Genomic DNA, 18260 nt, shown 5'->3' with positions numbered 1-18260 from the left:
GAGGATCTTAGGGATGATAATTCATTTTCAGTGTATCTTCTTTATTCTTTAGTGTAGAGAACTACTGTTAAGGACAGAATAATATTGTATTCTTTTGTATTCACAACTTTGCAGTGACATTTTGGACTAATTCTTCCTTTGGGATAATTTTTTTCTTGTTATTTTTATTGCTTATATACATTTAACAATATACCAAGGCAAGACAAGAGAGAGGAAATACAATTCATTCTCTATGTGCTATTTTTATCAGTTTATCTTGTTTATGTCTAATAGCTTCACTTCATTTGCGCTGTTTTCTTACTGGTTGTTTTTAGTGACCCCTGAAGTTAACATCAGAGATTTCTTTTTTTTCCCCATTTATTTATTTGTTTGTTTTGTATTAGTGTTCTCTCTCTCTCTCTCTCTCTCTCTCTCTCTCTCTCTCTCTCTTAGAAAATTTTTTCATGGTTATATGATTCATGTTCCCCCCACCCCCCATCACCAACACACGGTTCCTCTGGGTTTTTACATGTGTCATTGATCAAGACCTATTTCCATATTGATAGTTGCATTGGGGTGGTCCTTTAGAGTCTATATCCCAAATCATATCCGCATCAACCCAAGTGTTCAAGCAGTTGTTTTTCTTCTGGGTTTCTACTCCTGTAGTTCTTTCTCTGGATGTGCATAGCATTCTTTCTCATAAGTCCCTCAGAATTGTCCTGGATCATTGCATTGCTGCTAGTAGAGAAATCTATTACATTCGATTTTACCACAGTGTATCTGTCTCTGTGTATAATGTTCTCCTGGTTCTGCTCCTTTCACTCTGCATCAATTCCTGGATGTCTTTCCAGTTGACATGGAATTCCTTCAGTTTATTATTTCTTTGAGCACAATAGTATTCCATTACCAACAGATACCACAATTTGTTTGGCCATTCCCCAATTGAAGGGCATATTCTCATTTTCAAGTTTTTTCCCACTATAAAGAGTGCAGCTATAAATATTTTTGTACATGTCTTTTTCCTTATGATCTCTTTGGGATATAAACCCAGCAGTGGTATGGCTGGATCAAAGGGCAGACAGTCTTTTAGCATCCTTTGGGCATAGTTCCAAATTGCCATCCAGAATGGTTGGATCAATTCACAACTCCGCCAGCAATGCATTAATGTCCCAATTTTGCCATATCTCCTCCATCATTTATTACTTTCCTTTGCTGTCATGTTAGCTAATCTGCAAGATATAAGGTGGTACCTCAGAGTTGTTTTGATTTGCATTTCTCTAATTATAAGAGATTTAGAACACTTTTTCATGTGTTTATTGATAGTTTAAATTTCTTTATCTGAAAATTGCCTATTCATGTCCCTTGCCCATTTATCAATTAATGAATGGCTTGATTTTTGAGAATGAGTCAGGACATTGAGCAACTTTCCTCTTTTTCTCTTGATGTTGTATTTTTGCTACTGGAGAATCTGGCTTCTCTTCACTTGCTTTTCCTATGTGACTAATTTACCTTCTTCTCTGGTTTTATATCTCTCCTAGTTGTTGAATTCTAATTTTTAAAGACTGAATTTCATCCCTGGCTTTTTGGTCATTCTCCTTCTGGTCTGATTTTCTTTGTAGATCATCTTTCACCTTATCTGAAACAAGAGATATTGAGCGAGATGACTTATAAGATTCCTTCTAGCTTTAGAACTACCATCCTGTAATCTACAAATTCCTTGTAATGCCCCTCTTTCAGAATTACTGAGATAATGTTGTACATCTTAAAGTATTCATAGAATCATTGGTTCTTTTTATTTTCGTCTTTACTGTTTCTTTATTCATATTGTCATTTCTTGATAATTTCAGCCTAGAGATGCTAGATAAAGTGGAACCTCCAACAATTCCTGAAGGCTATGCCATGTCTGTGGCATTCCACTGTTTGCTGGACCTTGTCCGTGGCATTACTGCTATGATTGAAGGAGAATTAGGACAGGCAGAAACTGAGAATCAGAGGACCCTGGAAACAGCTTCCTCACCAGCTCAGTCATCAGAACAGCAAGATTTTCAGTCAGTGTCTGATCAGATGGATAAGGAAACAGGTATGCAATGTGAGCCTTTGCTGAAAGTGTGACATGCCATCAGTCCTGTGTACATAACTAAAGGAGAGCCTTCCTGCATTGAAGCCTAGGCATAAGGAAGACTAAGTCTGAAATTAACTGTGTACCTGATGGTCCTTAAAGAAAGTACAGCCATACCTGCAAAGAATGACATTGTTAAAAATTTAATTGTTAATGAAACATTGAACATTGTTAGTATCTAGTAAGTACTTTGAGCCCTTTTTTCCTTTAAGTCAGCAGAGCTGTGTGGGAAGAAATGGTGAATGCCTGCTGGTGTGGCCTTCTTGCTGCGCTATCACTTCTTCTTGATGCCAGGTATTCAGTCTTTGTTGTTCTTTGCTTTATCATTTGTATTTTTGAGAGTTAAGAAAAAAGTGATTGCTTTTAATGAAAAGTAATCTATGCCTTGCTTTTAACTAGCTTACCAGAAAACAAAATATTAATAACAAAAAAGGTCTATGTCTACCTCAGAGCTCACTTTTTGATGGGATTGTAAGATTAATGAAACCATCATCAGTGTATACCATCAATTTAACTTTTTAATTAATTTTTTTAAAGGCTATAAAATTAACTCTTTGGAAGGTATTTGATATTTTAAGTATAATCTTTGTTAATTCCTAAGTAGTTTTAATTTTATGTTTATGTCTGATCTGTGTATTACTTATTTTGTTATTCATATTTGTAGTATACTATAATAATTATATAATTATAATAATTTGCTATACAATATAGTATAAGTTCAATTTGACAAGAGTTATGGGTACAAATAATTGTTTTTCTCTATATTTGAATTTTGCTAATACTTTGTATAGATTTTCTCAGAATCTTGGGGGGGGGCTACGTATTATTCTCTTTTTACCAATTAATTAGGAAGTCCTAAATAGCTTATTCTCTCTCTAGCACAGATGAAGCTGCCACTGAAAATATTTTAAAAGCTGAGCTGACAATGGCTGCTCTCTGTGGGAGACTAGGCCTTGTAACTTCAAGAGACGCTTTTATTACTGCCATTTGCAAAGGCTCCTTGCCTCCACATTATGCTCTTACAGTATTGAACACAACAACTGCAGCTACACTTTCTAGCAAATGTAAGACTTGAAATCTAATGTCCCTTTGTTCATCTATTTGTATTAGAAATTAATATAGTGATGACATTTCATTATCACATTAACTTGAATAAAACTGATATATCTAAAAGTATTTTCATTTTGCATGTATCCATGTATGATTCTAACAGTATATTATTTCAGGGTGATAGTTTCCTGACTAAAAGTAGTAAACAACTTGGGTCTCCATCACTGGAAAATTTTATCCTTTAACTTTTATTTTCTTGATGAAAATATCTATTAGTATCAGTGGTATGGAAAATTTTTTTCTTCTTTATGATTTACTTTTTTTATACAATCTTAAAAATGTGCATAGTTTCCTTATTCTACAAAATTTAGATATAGAAACCTCCTCTGTTGTTTTCATCAAAATTAGTGTATTGAGGGGGGAGTTGACAGACATTCACACCCAGTTCTGTCACTCTTTCCAACATCAAACCTGCCTATTTTTACAACAGTAATCAATGCAATTATGTGTATATTTTGACATTTTTGAAAACTAATTTTTAGATAAAGCATTCACTATTATTTTAATTATTAAATCTTTCTTTTCTTCCCTAGCATATTCCATTCAGGGACAAAATGTTCAGATGATCAGCCCATCAAGTGAGTCTCATCAGCAAGTTGTAGCAGTTGGTCAGCCTCTAGCAGTCCAGCCTCAGGGGACAGTAATGGTAAAAGAGATGCCCTTACTTATTCTTGGCTAGCACATTAACAGGGAAATATTTTGAATTTTCTCCAGATGCATTAAAATGTTACCTTTTTTCTCCTAAGTAAGTTATACAGGGAGATGGTGAACTTTGCACATCACATATATGATCTATTTTTTTTTCTAAAACTCTTACCTTCCACCTTAGAATCAATTGTTCTAAGGCAGAAGAATGGTAAGGGCTAGGCAGTGGGGGTCAAGTGACTTGCCCAGGGTCACATAGCTAGGAAGTATCTGAGGCCAGATTTGAACTCAGGACCTCCAATCTCTGGGTCTGACTTTCAATCTACTGAGCCACCCAGCTGCCCCCTATAATCTAATTTCTTGCATGAGTGTAGTTTCTTCTTTCTAAAACTTTTCAATATAATTCTGTTTAACATTAAAAATTGTCTTCCAATATACATATTTATCGTTTTTTTGTACATGAATACTCTTCTCCAATTAAATTTAAAAAAATATAGCAGTTTCCCTTTTTTTTGTATATATTTAGCTGACTTCAAAAAATATCCAATGTATGAGGACTCTACTTAACTTGGCACATTGCCATGGAGCTGTTCTTGGGACATCATGGCAGCTTGTCTTGGCGACTCTGCAGGTATGGTATTAAAACCCAGACCTGGCAGAGTGTTTTTATGTGTAGCAATTAGGACTTCCCTCAGAAACAGTCAGGATCTCTGTTGCAATATCACTTGTGCTTTCTTCCTCTTGCATAGATAGTAGGGTGATAGGGCAAAAGAAAGGAACTGAACTAAGAAGGATGAAGAATGAATGAGAACCCAGAGTAAAGGAGGGAATGAGAGGAGAGAGGCAAGTACTGTATGGCCTTCTAGAATGTCACTTGTAATTGCCTCATTCTAAGGAAGGCAGTGCCAGTATCATCACTAGCTTTGGAGTAAACATTTATTGCTGTCATTAGTGGTATCACTGATAAATTTTATTGGAAGTAGTATCCTTTAAAAAAGTTTATTTTTGCTTGCATTATTTTGAAATGGCCTTTCCCCTCTCATTACAGCATCTTGTGTGGATTCTGGGACTGAAACCTGGCAGTGGGGGTGCCTTAAAACCTGGGAGAGCTGTGGAAGGACCCAGTACTGTAAGCATGAATCATTATTCTTGACTTAGTACTGACCAGAACTTTTCTGTATCACATTTAATTTTATCTTTTTCTTAGGTTCTAACTACAGCAGTTATGACTGATTTACCTGTCATTTCCAACATTCTTTCAAGATTGTTTGAAAGTTCACAGTAAGAGATAGTTTTTTTAATAGAACTTTTGACTTCAACTATGTTTATGATCAAAATGTCTTAGCATTTTTTTTTATTTTTTAGGTATCTTGATGATGTGTCATTACATCATTTAATAAATGCCCTTTGCTCCTTATCTTTAGAAGCAATGGATATGGCCTATGGAAACAATAAGGTATAATTTTTTACCTTTATGTCTTAAATATAGATTGCTTTGTAAGATAATTCAATTAATTCATGACCCAGGTTTTAGGGGACAAGATTAAAATTAGCCTTTTGGTCAATTGCTGTGCATGATATGTATATCAGAGAAGTATTATTGTAGTAAAATAGTGTCCTTGACTTGGAGTCAGAAAGACTTAGGTTCAGATTCTGACTTTTGACACTAGGTAACTCTTAGATCACTGGCAATTACTTTATCTCCAGATGCCAGCTTCCCCATCTGTAAAGTCTACAGTAATATCCAGAGTACAATTCAGAATTCTTACCCTTACCTTCCATCTTAGAATCAATACTGTGTAATGATCTAAGGCAGAAGAGTGGTACTGGCTAGGCAATGGGGGTTAAGTGACTTGCCCAGGGTCACACAGCTAGGAAGTTCCTAAGGCCAGATTTGAACCTAGGACCTCCTATCTCTAGACCTGGCTCTCGATCCACTGAGTCACTCAACTGCTCCTTACATCTCAGAATTCTTATAAAGCCCAAATGAGATCAATGAACAAATATTTATTTATTAAACATTTACTCACTGCCAGGTATAGTGCTAGACTAAAGGCATAAGAATGAAACAATCCTTACCATCAAAGCACTTTAACACTGGGGAACTGGCATGTAAACAAACAAATATGTACTATATATATATATATAAAATTAATGCAAGGCAAATTTATTTGTAGGGAGTGAGTAGCAGTAGGATCAGTGGGAATTGGGAAAAGCTTTATTTAAAAGGTGTGGCTTGAGGGGTAGTGAGATGGCTAAGTGGATAGAGAACCAGACCTAGAGATGGGCAGTCCTGGGTTCAAATTGTGGCCTTAGACACTTTTTAGCTCTAGAACCCTGAAAAAATCACTTAAAACTCTAGTTGCCTAGACTTTATCCTTATTCTATAAGTCTTGGAATCGCTACTTATTATTGATTCTAAGACAAAATGATTTAAGGGGAAAAAAGGTGTGACTTGAGCAGAATTTTTAAAAAAATAATATTTCATTAATTATTTTTGATTTTATATTGCCTACCTCCTCCCCCAGCTATTCCATATTAAAAAAGCTTTTTTTTAAAAAAGGAAAAAAAAAGAAAAATCAATAAAACCGATCAGTACATGGGAAAAAAATAACTGGAAATACACAGTGTTCAATTATGTCTGTGGACTTGCCACCCCTGCAAAGGAGGGAAATGAAAGAGCTGTCTTCCTATGTTTCTTCTTTGGGGCTATATTTGTTCTTTGTAATTTCGTAACCTTCATTTCTTTCATTTTTTACTTGTTCTTTCCATTTATATTGTTGTCATCATTGTATTGTTTTTATGGGCTCAAGAAGAATTTTGGTGGGAAAAAAGTAATTCTTTATTTCCCCCTCTCTGGGTCTGTCTTTTTTAAATTTTCATTCATTTATTTATTTAATTGTTTTATTGATTAATTAAGAAAATTTTCCCATGGTCACATGATTCATGTTCCTTCCCTCTCCTCTTCCTACCTCACTCCCATAGCCAACGCGCAATTCCTCGGGGTTTTACATTTGTCATTGATCAAGACCTATTTACATATTATTAATATTTACACTAGGGTGATCGTTTAGAGTCTACAGCCCCAATCATATCCCCATCGACCCATGTGATCAAGCAGTTGTTTTTCTTCTGTGTTTCTGCTCCCACAGTTCTTTCTCTGGATGTGGATAAGCATTCTTTCTCATAGGTCCCTCATGATTGTCTTGGATCATTGCAGTGCTACTAGTAGAAGTGTGATTATAGTTCAAGAGAGACTGGGATTATGCTAGTTTTGGAATTAATCTGCATAGAATTGATATTGAACCCTTGGGAGCTGCCGAGTTACTGAATGAAAGAATATAGAAGACCAGAACAGAGCCTAGGGCCATGTTGGCAAACCTATGGCATGTGTGCTATAGGGGAGCTGCTCTCCTCCCCCTCTTCTTGCATGCCTGAGGATGTATCTCATGTGACCCACCCTTTTGCCCGGCAGCCCAATGGCTTGGCTTCCTCCCTTCCCTTTCTGGGGTATAGCTCATATGCAGCTTGAGGGTTGCAGTTTGGGCACTCAGTGTCTAAAAGGTTTACCATCACTGTCCTAGAGGAAGACCCTAACAGATGGTCATGATGTGGAACAACAAAGAGATGGAGAGATAGTAGTCATACAGGTAGGAGGAGAACCAAGAAGAAAGCAGTCTTGACATCCAGAGAGAGGAGGGTTTGCAGAAAGAGATGTTTCATTTTGAGGTTCAGAAGGATGAAAGACCATCAGATCACTGATGAGCAATTTCATTTGAGTGCTGAGATCATGAGTCAAGTTACAAAGGGTCAAGAAATGAGTGAGGGGAAACTCAAGGCTGAGAGTAGATAGCTTTTTGAGAAAGTTTAGCAATGAAAGGGAAGAGAAATATAGAATAATAGTAATAATTGTGTGGATGGTAGGATCATGAGTATTTTCTAATTACAGGGAAGTTTTGGGGGAAGATATTTGATGGAAGTAACTATTTGTTAGGCAAGAAAATTAAAGAGAGATGAGTGTAGGAACAAGTTCTTGAGGGGATAAGATCAAGAATACTTGTAGAGAGGTTAGAAGGAGCAAAGGAAAAATGTCTTCGTCAGGTCCTGGAGTAAAAAGGAAAGATGAGGGCTGATATGAGTTGTTGAGATGTTGGGAGAAAGGGAGAAGAGAGGGAGCTCACAGCAAAAGATTTCTATAGGGTAACTAGCGGATACATGGCTAGAAATATGAATTCAGATGTGGCCTTAGACACTTCCTCACCAAGTCATCCCCAGCAAGTGGCTTAACTTATGTCTGCTTCATGTTCCTCATCTGTAAAATAGGGATCATAATAGCACTTGCCTTCCTAGAGTGAGCGCATCAGATGAGAGAATATTTGTCATGTGCTTTGCAAACCTTAAAGTGCTACTCATATATTTGCCAGCTAGTTGTTATATTTTCTCAGTAGAGTATGAAGTGTGGCCCTTATGTGGGAAGTTTTAGCCTCTAGCTAGTGGTATAGGGAATCACTTTATAGTATTGAGGGCCCAGCTGAGATTAAGTAACCTAGATTCTTAGTTGACTCAGTTGTGTAATTTCCTTTAGTTCCATTTAACACCATATGAGTAGGGGAAGTGAGGAGGGAAGGAAACAAGAATTAATGCCAGGTATGTGTCTGACGCTGTGTAAGTACTTTGCAAATATTATCTCATTTGATCCTCACAACAAGGCTGTGAGGTAAGTACTATTAGCTCCATTTTTTGAAGAAGACAGAGGTTAGATGACTTCCCAAGGAACCCTAAGTTCATGCCTGACTTAGGTCTGATTTGAACTCAGATCCTCCTGTCTTTAGGCCCAGCACTCAGTCCCGTGGACCACCTTGCTGTCTCTAATTAAGAGGAGCCCAAGTGGCAGGGAGTGGAACTACTAGAAGCATCAAGGAAAGTAAGGGGATTCTAGAGGAGAAATGAGCTAGTTACCCAGATGGTTGAGATCAGGAAGGGACTGAAGGGAAACTAGAGCTGGGATGTTGACTTGGGAGGGTCTGAGAAGAAAGCTCACTCCAAAGTGTGCATAAGCATGAGTAGGTGTAAGAGAAATATGGCACAAGAAGGGATGAGAAGGTCATGTTAGGAGATGGTGACAGGCATTTCCCATTAGGGATAGTCTGTCCTGTGCTACTTGCTTTGGATTTCGAGTCTTAGGTTAAATCCTGTCATTTACCAGAGGACTCTGGTTGCCTCATTTGTCATATTCCTAGGTATGACCTCTCTGATGCTCTGCTAGCTGGCATGCCTCCGGTGCTGTCTTTCGGCACCTGAGGCCAGACAGCTTCTCCTCTCCTCTTCCAAAGAGCTGTGGAGCTGTTGTTATCTCATTTCTCCTCTTGTTGGTGTGGTTGCTGCTCAGTGTCCACCACTTTACCCTGTGATCTCCTCGCTCGATCCTCTCCTCTCTAGGCCTGCCCCCATCACTTTTTGTGCCCCTTTTTTGTGGAATAAAAAGGAAGAAAGCATATTTGGTAGCCATGGTCAGTGACAGAAGTATTTTCCTTCTGGCTTGAGAAATGGCCAATCTAAACATATTGGGGCTGAGACTTCTCTTTTGGGTGCTTCTTTGTTGAGTGTTGAGAGGTGCTGCTTGGCCACTGTGCCTTCCCTGCCCCCACCCCACTCTTTTAGCCTACTTTGAGGTTTGTAGCCTTTTCATTGTTTGAAGATGCCAGAAGGCTGGTGTTCTCTAGATACCTAGTGGTTTGGTTGTAACTGTGCCAGTTCCTGGCTCATATCAAGTGCTTCATAAAGGTTTATTCATTTGCCCTGTTAAGTAGTTTTAGCAGTCTCTTTCACCTAGTATAGTTTGATGTTAACAACAATTGTAATTGCTAAGGATTTTCTATACAGTGTCAAAATGTAACCGATTTTTTCTACCTAGGAACCATCTCTTTTTGCAGTTGCCAAGTTGCTAGAAACAGGACTTGTTAACATGCACAGGATAGAAATTTTGTGGAGACCTTTAACTGGCCATCTTCTTGAGGTAACCTGTTTTTCCAAAGATTTACTACTATTTTTTGATGAAGAATTTTTGAGTAACTGTTTTCCTTTGACAGTAAATAAAGAAGTATATTCCCCTCAATCACAATATAGTATGTAGGAATAGCCATCTTGAAAATACAATGTTAACATTTGGTTATTTTTCCCCTGCCTTGGGTACTCGTTGCTACAAATAAGGCAGTTACATAGTTCAGTGAATTGAGAGATTGTTGAATTTGGAGTCAGAAGACCTTCAAATTATGCCTGAGATACTTACTAGCTCTGTGATCCTGGATAAGTCCCTTAACTTCTCTCATCCTTAGTTTTCTCCTCAGGAAAATGAGGCAATCTCTCAAAAGAAACTATAGGTCCTTTGATCTTTAAGTATATAATCTATAATTATCCTTTAACTGAAAGTATTCTCTCTAAAATTTGGCATGAGCTTGCAAAGCAAGGACATTGTACACAAATTGCTTTTTAAATAATATTAATTAAAATTAGTAATTGGAATAAGTTTTTGTTTTAAAATGAATTTTATCACAAGAAATCTTCATTACTCAGTTTCTAAAATATATTTTTCAAAGGAAGCTACCTATTAAAAGGATGACTGGGGACAGAATTTACTGGATATTTTTAATGTAAATTTTTACAGAATTTACTGAGTCTACTGTGAAGAATACATTTTCCCCTACAGAATTTGGTTTTGAAAGTAGGATGGATTTTTTTGTAGCTTAATGATCTGATTTCATATTAAGTTCTCTCTGATAAAATCCTATATTTTTTTCCAGCAACTTTTGTATTAGTTTTCATCTCTTTTCCTCCTGTCTTTCTTTCTATTGCTTCCTTTTGTCCTCTTGTGCAGAAGGTAAGTTTACCTATAAGTATATACATTTTTAAAACTTTACTTTTAATAAGCTTATTGTGGTCAGAATTTATGCTTAATTTTCTTTTCCTGTCTCACTTAAAATCATTGGGTTGTAGTTTTTAAAATGTGTCTCACCAGGATGTAAAAAAACATTTTTTCACAAATTAACTTTTGATTTTTGTATGTATTTTTAATAAATATTTAGAAGATTAATGTTTGAGTTTTATTAATATATTGTATCTTCAGGTTTGTCAGCATCCAAACTCCCGAATGAGAGAATGGGGAGCAGAAGCCTTAACTTCACTTATTAAAGCAGGATTAACATTTAACCATGATCCTCCACTTTCACAAAATCAGGTAATTTCAAATGTAAAGTAAAAGATCATCTTGTTCCAGATAAAAACCATGTTATCAATTTAGAAAATGGGTAAAATTCAAGGTATCAAATTCTGTTACTGAATACTTTATGTAGTTTTGGGTAATATGGATATCATGTACTCTAAAATAACATTTATAAAGGCCTGCTTGTTTTCTTCTTATAACTTCATCATAGATTACTTAAATTAAAAATTAAAAAATTTTAGAGATAAGAAAGTAATCCAAGATATCAGTAGTTTATTGATATCTAATTTGATCACCTTTTTCTAGTAATAATGAAATATTTTTAAAATGTGGTAAATGTTGTTTTTTCATTAAATTACTCTCTAAAATATATCATTATATACATACATAACCCTGCATATTATATACCACACCCTCCCCCCAAAAATAAAAAAGGCAATAATTTTAAAAATAGGCTATCCACTCTACCCTCTCCCCCATTCCATTTTAGGTAACTCTATCTATGTACCTGTCTGTCTATCTATCTACCAGTAAGCCATCCTATGCCTGGTGTGTCTGGGGGGGGAATGGTACCTAGGTCTTGCTGACTTCAAATCAGTGTACAGTTGACCTCTATAAAGCCTTTACAGATCAAAATCTATGATCTTGTAAAGCATCAGATCATAAATAAACATTTTTTTAGCTTACTTTATACTTTTAAAAAAGAAACAAATGACTTATTAGTATTAACATTTTATTTTATTTTTTAGTCTTTTAGTAACAGAACAAGATTAGCCTAGGATTTTTATGTTTATAGATATAAATTTTTATAGATATTTAGAGATATAAATGAATGTTCATAATAATGCCCCTAAAACATACTTTTGTAGGTTTTAAAAAAAAATCATTCTAATACTTTTTAAAGCACCTTTATGTAAGGGCCATTGTAGATAGCTCTCTTACATTTTGAATCAAGGGAATCTACTCTTTTATTATTCATATAATTTTCTGCTTTATATAAATGTGTGGAGTTGTTTGTTTTTTAAATATCTATTCACCATGTTTGTCTATGTTTTTTTCCATCATTAAAAAATATTCCTTCAGTTTCTTTTACTAATTTTTTTTCCTTTTAGAGGTTACAGTTGCTTTTATTGAACCCCTTGAAGGAGTTATCCAGTATTATCCACCCTGATATAAGACTCAAGCAATTGGAATGTGTATTACAGATTCTGCAGAGTCAGGGAGACAGTCTTGGGCCTGGATGGCCATTAGTGCTTGGGGTTATGGGAGCAATCAGAAATGATCAAGGGTGAGTAATTGAAGTAAACATCTAAAAATTTATATAAATTAGGCGTAAATATACTAAGAGTGTTACTTTTAAAATTTATTACTTGCTTACTAAATGGAGCATGAGAAGGTTCTCCATTTTGAATCTGTCAAAAGATCATTTTATTTTAAGTTTCTCATTTAGTCTCACTGTCACTGGAGCATTTTTAATTACAAGAAGCATTTTAAGATTTCATTTTATTAAGACAACACTTTGCTATTTATATTTAGTAATGGTGTCTTCTATTAATAAAACATAATGCCAGTCAACTTTTCAAATTTAATTTCATACTTGAGTTACGTAGATTTTTATTGGTTTTTTCCCCATTATCTGATGGTCAGTTTTATGTGGATAGGGAAAAGTGGAGTCTGAAACTTTGCTTAAATTAGACATTTTCCAAGGCCTGTTCTCTCCTGGTTTTTTTTTTTTTTTTAAACCCTTAACTTCTGTGTATTGGCTCATAGGTGGAAGAGTGGTAAGGGTGGGCAATGGAGGTCAAGTGACTTGCCCATGGTCACACAGCTGGGAAGTGTCTGAGGCCGGCTTTGAACCTAGGACCTCCCATCTCTGGGCCTGGCTCTCAAACCACTGAGCTACCCAGCTGCCCCCTCTCCTGTTGTTGAGTGGACTTCCTTCCATTCCTTTTTGTTTCAGTGGGGAAATAGATCTTTGTGTCTTTCTCCCAGGCTTATGTTCATGTTACTTTTTTGACTTAGTACTTCTTACTTATAAGTAAATTTTACTCACAATAAACATATGTTCAACAGGACATCCAAATTATATAATAATGGAATTGTGTCTAAACATTTTGCAAGTCACCAGCAAAAAATTCCCAAATGTAAAATCTTTAGACAAGGGACTACTTTTCATTTTTTCTTTGTATCCTGTGTGCCTGCACAGTGAATTGCATGTAGTAGATGTTTAACGAATTTAATAATCTTCCTAATCCATAGAACTTGTATGTGAAATTTACTGAAGACCTCACTTCCCAGTAGCAGATTATTAAGTAGAAAGAAGTGAACTTTTCCACAATTTAGTAAGTGATATATGAAAAATGAAACCCCTTGGTGAAGGAAGGATTGACTGTGCACTGGACCTCTACCTCTTTCATTCTTATAGCTCCTTGTTCTCTTTTTTGTGTCTGTTTTGGTGGCGTTTGGATGTTTGCAGGGTTGTTCTGAAAAACATTTTCCCCATTTGAGAAGCATAAACATTGAATCATACTCTAATTTGCAGTATCTGTTTATTTCTGAAGTGTAAATACTTAAACTGAAGATTTAACACTTAATTCTTTTGAGCAAGTCAGAGCTGAGTTCAGCACACCCCTTCTAATATCTGAACATAACATTTCAGGTTTCCCTGTTCCTTACCAAAACCCCCTGTCACTCTATCCTTTTCCTGTTCCGATCTTTAAATTTTTTTTCTTTCTTTTAAAATCTATATCTTTAGTTAACCAGTTCAATTTTACAGTATTTTTGGATCTTAAATGCCTTGTACCATTGTCCAGTTGCTGTTCATCTTTTTAAAATCTTTTCTGAATTCTTTCCTACTTTATTACCATCAAATGTAACAGGGAAAGCAGCATAATTATGCTGACTGAGTTCACTACAGATCTGTTAGTCAATCTCAGCTGGCCCTCACTATTACATGTTAATTCCTTTAAACTTTTCTGATACACACACACACACACACACACACACACACACACACGCACGCACGCATGCATGTGCATGCACTCCTTTACACTTTCTCATCTTATCTGCTGGTAAAAGCTCTACAGTGACAATTATGAAACAGTCTACGATGAGCTTACTCACTCTAACTCAACCAGAAGGAGTAGTTTAGATTATTACAAAGTTTAGAGATATGACCCCGACCCCAAAATTGTCTTAAACATAAGGTGAGTCAGTAGTCTCTATACATATAACATTGTGTAGAAACTATAAAAAAGAATTTGCCAAAAACTTGTTGCAAGCTAATGATTTCATCTGTCTTTTATTGTTACTAACAAGGGCAAGGTTTTTTTCCCCCCTATCTCCACAACTTCTGACCTTCACTCTCTCTCATTCTTGAAATGCCACTTATTTTCTGTATTTGGGAATTTTGTAATTTCCTTCAGCTTGAACATAGAGCTTCATATTGTAGTGGAGGTTTTTAACAAAAGTAAAATGAGACTACCTTAAGAAAATAAGAGCCTCATTTCTTGTTTTCTTATAAAATTGTAAACTGTTTGGAGAATTAATGGAAACTACTGAAAACAATATAGTGATAGCATGCTGTCTTTCTCACTGATTAAAAACATTTATATAGGACCCTAAAATTTTCTTTTTTTTTTTTTAAACCCTTACCTTCCGTCTTGGAGTAAATACTGTATATTGGTTCCAAGACAGAATAGTGGTAAGGGTAGGCAATGGGGGTCAAGTGACTTGCCCAGGGTCACACAGCTGGGAAGTGGCTGAAGCCAGATTTGAACCTAGAACCTCCCGTCTCTAGACCTGGCCCTCAATCCACTGAGCTACCCTGCTGCCGCACTAACATTTTCTTAAAGTTGCTTCTTTTATGAAACAAAATAAAAATAAATTGTTATCTAAACTCTATGCAAAAAATACTGAAGCATTATTATACTTATTTATAATAACTTGAATATTGTTATGGGTGTGTGTGTGTGTGTGTGTGTGTGTGTGTATATATATATATGGAAAATTTGTGGGGTAAGAATGGTTTCATTGTGATTTGTTTTATTGTGAAATAGAAGTATTTTCATGATTCCACATTTCTTTAAAATGTTAGAGTGAGTTGTGATTAGTATTGTTAGAGTTGTGAAATTTGCCAAGTTATTATACCTACAGATCCATATTTCTTAATTTTTCATATTCCCAGAGAGTCCTTAATAAGAACTGCATTCCAATGTCTTCAGTTGGTTGTGACAGATTTTCTACCGACAATGCCTTGCACTTGCCTACAGATAGTTGTAGATGTTGCAGGTAGCTTTGGACTTCATAATCAAGAGCTTAATATTAGCTTAACATCAATAGGCTTACTGGTAAGTATCTTGCTGCTTTCTCTATTATATTAATATCATAATTGAGAAGTTACTCATTCTTATAAATTATAAATCATTCCTAAAGGTTGCACAGTGAAGAAAGTATTGGATATAGGGTCAGAAGATTAGTCTAATTCCTTGTTTTAGATGAAAAAACTATGACCCATAGAACTTAAGTGATTTGCCTAAGGTCACACAGACAGCAGAACTAAGATTAAAACCAAAGTTCTTTGTCTCTAAATGCATCATTCTTGTCATTGTATCCTTCTCTCTCATAGTTGTCTGTCTTTTGTTCCTTATTCTTACTACATGATTAGTTAATGTCTTTTATTTGTTATGAACATAACTTTAATTAATGACTTTTATTACATTTCTTTTATAATCACTTTTATCAACAGGCTCTATCCTACTTAATTTCACCACTCACATTTCAATTTTTTTTTTGTTATATACTTAGAAAATTTTCAGATGTCTGTATTTCCTGATTCATAACCTTATAAGATCACCATATTGGTATTAAGGGGATTGATTTTTGTGCCTGCACACTGATTGACCAAATTCTGTCTAGCAGAATCTTTTATTCCTACTCAGTTTTAGCCCCATCTCATTTTCCATTTGCAGTTCTAGTCTAATATCAAACCTTAATTGATCTTCCATATGTAAAATCATGTATCAGAAATCATAGTGTTTATACTGCAAACATAATCTATTAAGTTGGAAATAAATTATGCCTAAACACTAAAAGTTTTCTCAAAGTATATACTTTTCATCAGTATATATAATAGCATGATTGCTCATACTCTATTTAAATAAACATTTTTGAAATAGTTTATTTCAAAAGCTTTGAAAGATACAGTTTGACTATATACTAAAGACCTGAGTTATTATATTTGTGAACGAATGAAGTCAATTTTTTTCTCCTTTATTTTATAGTGGAACATTTCAGATTATTTTTTCCAAAGAGGTGAAATTATTGAAAAAGAATTGAACAGAGAAGAGGCAGCACAGCAAAAACAAGCAGAAGAGAAAGGAGTAGTTTTAAATCGTCCCTTCCACCCTGCTCCACCATTTGACTGTTTGTGGCTGTGTCTTTATGCCAAGCTTGGTGAACTCTGTGTGGATCCACGGCCTGCTGTCAGGAAAAGTGCAGGGCAGACTCTCTTTTCTACCATTGGGGCACATGGAACTTTATTGCAGCACTCGACATGGCACACTGTTATATGGAAGGTATTTCAAAGGAGCTAGGGGTTTGGAGTCCTATGAGAGAGGAATTTTTTATGCTATTAGTATTTTAAAATAATGGAATTTCCCTAGTTGCTTTTTATAATGAAAAAATAACATTCTGATAATTAAAAAAATTTTTGTTTCATACACAGAGAATATATTAAAACATCAAACCATAATGTTTTTCTGATTCATATCTTGTTCTTTTCTTCTCTTTGATTATTTGTCCCTATTTCTCTTGGCTTACAAACTGGAAAAGACTAGAAGATACTATAAAAGGAAAATAATTATTACTAATAACAGTTATAGTGAATTTTTAAAAATTAAGGGCCTCTGGCCAAGAGAAGGGAAAAAAGAGCCCCTAAGTTAAAAAAAAGGCAACTTAATTTTTTTTTCATTTTTTTTAAAGCCTTACCTTCTGTTTTAAATCAATACTGTGTATTGATTCTAAGGCAAAAGAGTGGTAAGGGCTATGTAATGGGGGTTAAGTGCCTTGCCCACAGTCATACAGCTAGGAAGTGTCTGGAGGCTGGATTTGAACTGGATCTCCTGTTTCCATCCACTGAGCCACCTAACTACCCCATGATTATCTAATAGAATTTTAGAATACTTAAGCTAAAGATTTTAAAGTCAAACCATGCTTTAGGAGATACCTTTTGGTTCTCATTCCATAAGTTAGAAAAAAACTAAATTGATGGCAAATTTTGGTCTAGAGATATCCCTTCCTTCAGTTCTGTGAAAGGAAGTCTGTGTTGAAATCCTTGTAATGGAATTCTGTCCAATTCCTCTTAGTTGGAATGAAAAATGACCTCAAGATTATTTTTCTCTTAAGTATGAGTGTACAGAAGACCATAACTATGGGAATAGTCTATCTCAGAATTATTTTGATGAAGCTCACAAAGTAAGCTATTATTACGGTGATCAGATCCATTTTCTACCATGCATGAGATGATGCCTTTTCTATGGCACTTTACCATCATTTATAATTGATGTATAATTTTTCACTTATATTCAATTTAGGTTCTCTTTCATCTACTGGACCGGGTTCGAGAAGCTTCTACCACAGCTGATAAGGAGAAGATTGAGTCAGGCGGTGGCAACATACTCATTCATCATTCAAGAGACACAGCAGAGAAACAGTGGGCTGAGACATGGGTATTAACGTTGGCTGGAGTTGCAAGAATATTTAATACAAGGAGATACTTATTGCAACCTCTAGGTATGTTATTCTATAACTTGAGAACTATTAATTTCATTTAGCAGTCAACACATTAAACCAAGTCATGTAATTTTTTTTCTTAACTTATGTTATAAATAAATTTATTTATAAATAAAGGAGAGGGAAACTGGATACTCTTAAATGGATGACAGCAGTGGTAGTTCAGATATATGGCTAGTGCAAGATCACCTGAGTCTTGCCACCTAGCTAGATGTTTTAACACCTCCCTCCTTTATAACAGTGCCCAGGCAGGACCCTTCCAGGTCCTACCTGGGGTTGATCAATAGTGGGTATTGGGCTCTATTAGCCTTGGACACATTTATCTGACAGCGTTTGCTCCCTTCCCAGAGAAGTGATAAAACAACCACTCCAAGAAGGTACTTGAAGAGTTTATAT

At 35.4% G+C, this 18260-nt stretch overlaps 1 protein-coding gene across 3 annotated transcripts in view; it reads left to right on the top strand.

Annotated features, from left to right (window-relative positions):
• Positions 1–18260, top strand: part of MON2 (MON2 homolog, regulator of endosome-to-Golgi trafficking) — a 149938-nt gene that overhangs the window by 54940 nt on the left and 76738 nt on the right. For 2 of the 3 annotated variants that reach the window (XM_044678740.1, XM_044678741.1), the window contains exons 12-25: positions 1827–2059; positions 2311–2392; positions 2978–3162; positions 3742–3854; positions 4380–4484; positions 4902–4982; positions 5061–5134; positions 5219–5309; positions 9768–9869; positions 10977–11087; positions 12185–12360; positions 15259–15421; positions 16355–16648; positions 17666–17864. In XM_044678740.1, the coding sequence (XP_044534675.1) occupies positions 1827–2059; positions 2311–2392; positions 2978–3162; positions 3742–3854; positions 4380–4484; positions 4902–4982; positions 5061–5134; positions 5219–5309; positions 9768–9869; positions 10977–11087; positions 12185–12360; positions 15259–15421; positions 16355–16648; positions 17666–17864 (2009 nt within the window). The remainder of the gene's footprint in view (positions 1–1826; positions 2060–2310; positions 2393–2977; positions 3163–3741; positions 3855–4379; positions 4485–4901; positions 4983–5060; positions 5135–5218; positions 5310–9767; positions 9870–10976; positions 11088–12184; positions 12361–15258; positions 15422–16354; positions 16649–17665; positions 17865–18260) is intronic. The other variant, XM_044678742.1, reaches the window with a different exon arrangement.

This window comes from Gracilinanus agilis, chromosome 5, assembly GCF_016433145.1.
Source record: "Gracilinanus agilis isolate LMUSP501 chromosome 5, AgileGrace, whole genome shotgun sequence".
Taxonomy (NCBI): Eukaryota; Metazoa; Chordata; class Mammalia; order Didelphimorphia; family Didelphidae; genus Gracilinanus; species Gracilinanus agilis.
This window is presented reverse-complemented; position numbering and strand designations above follow the sequence as displayed.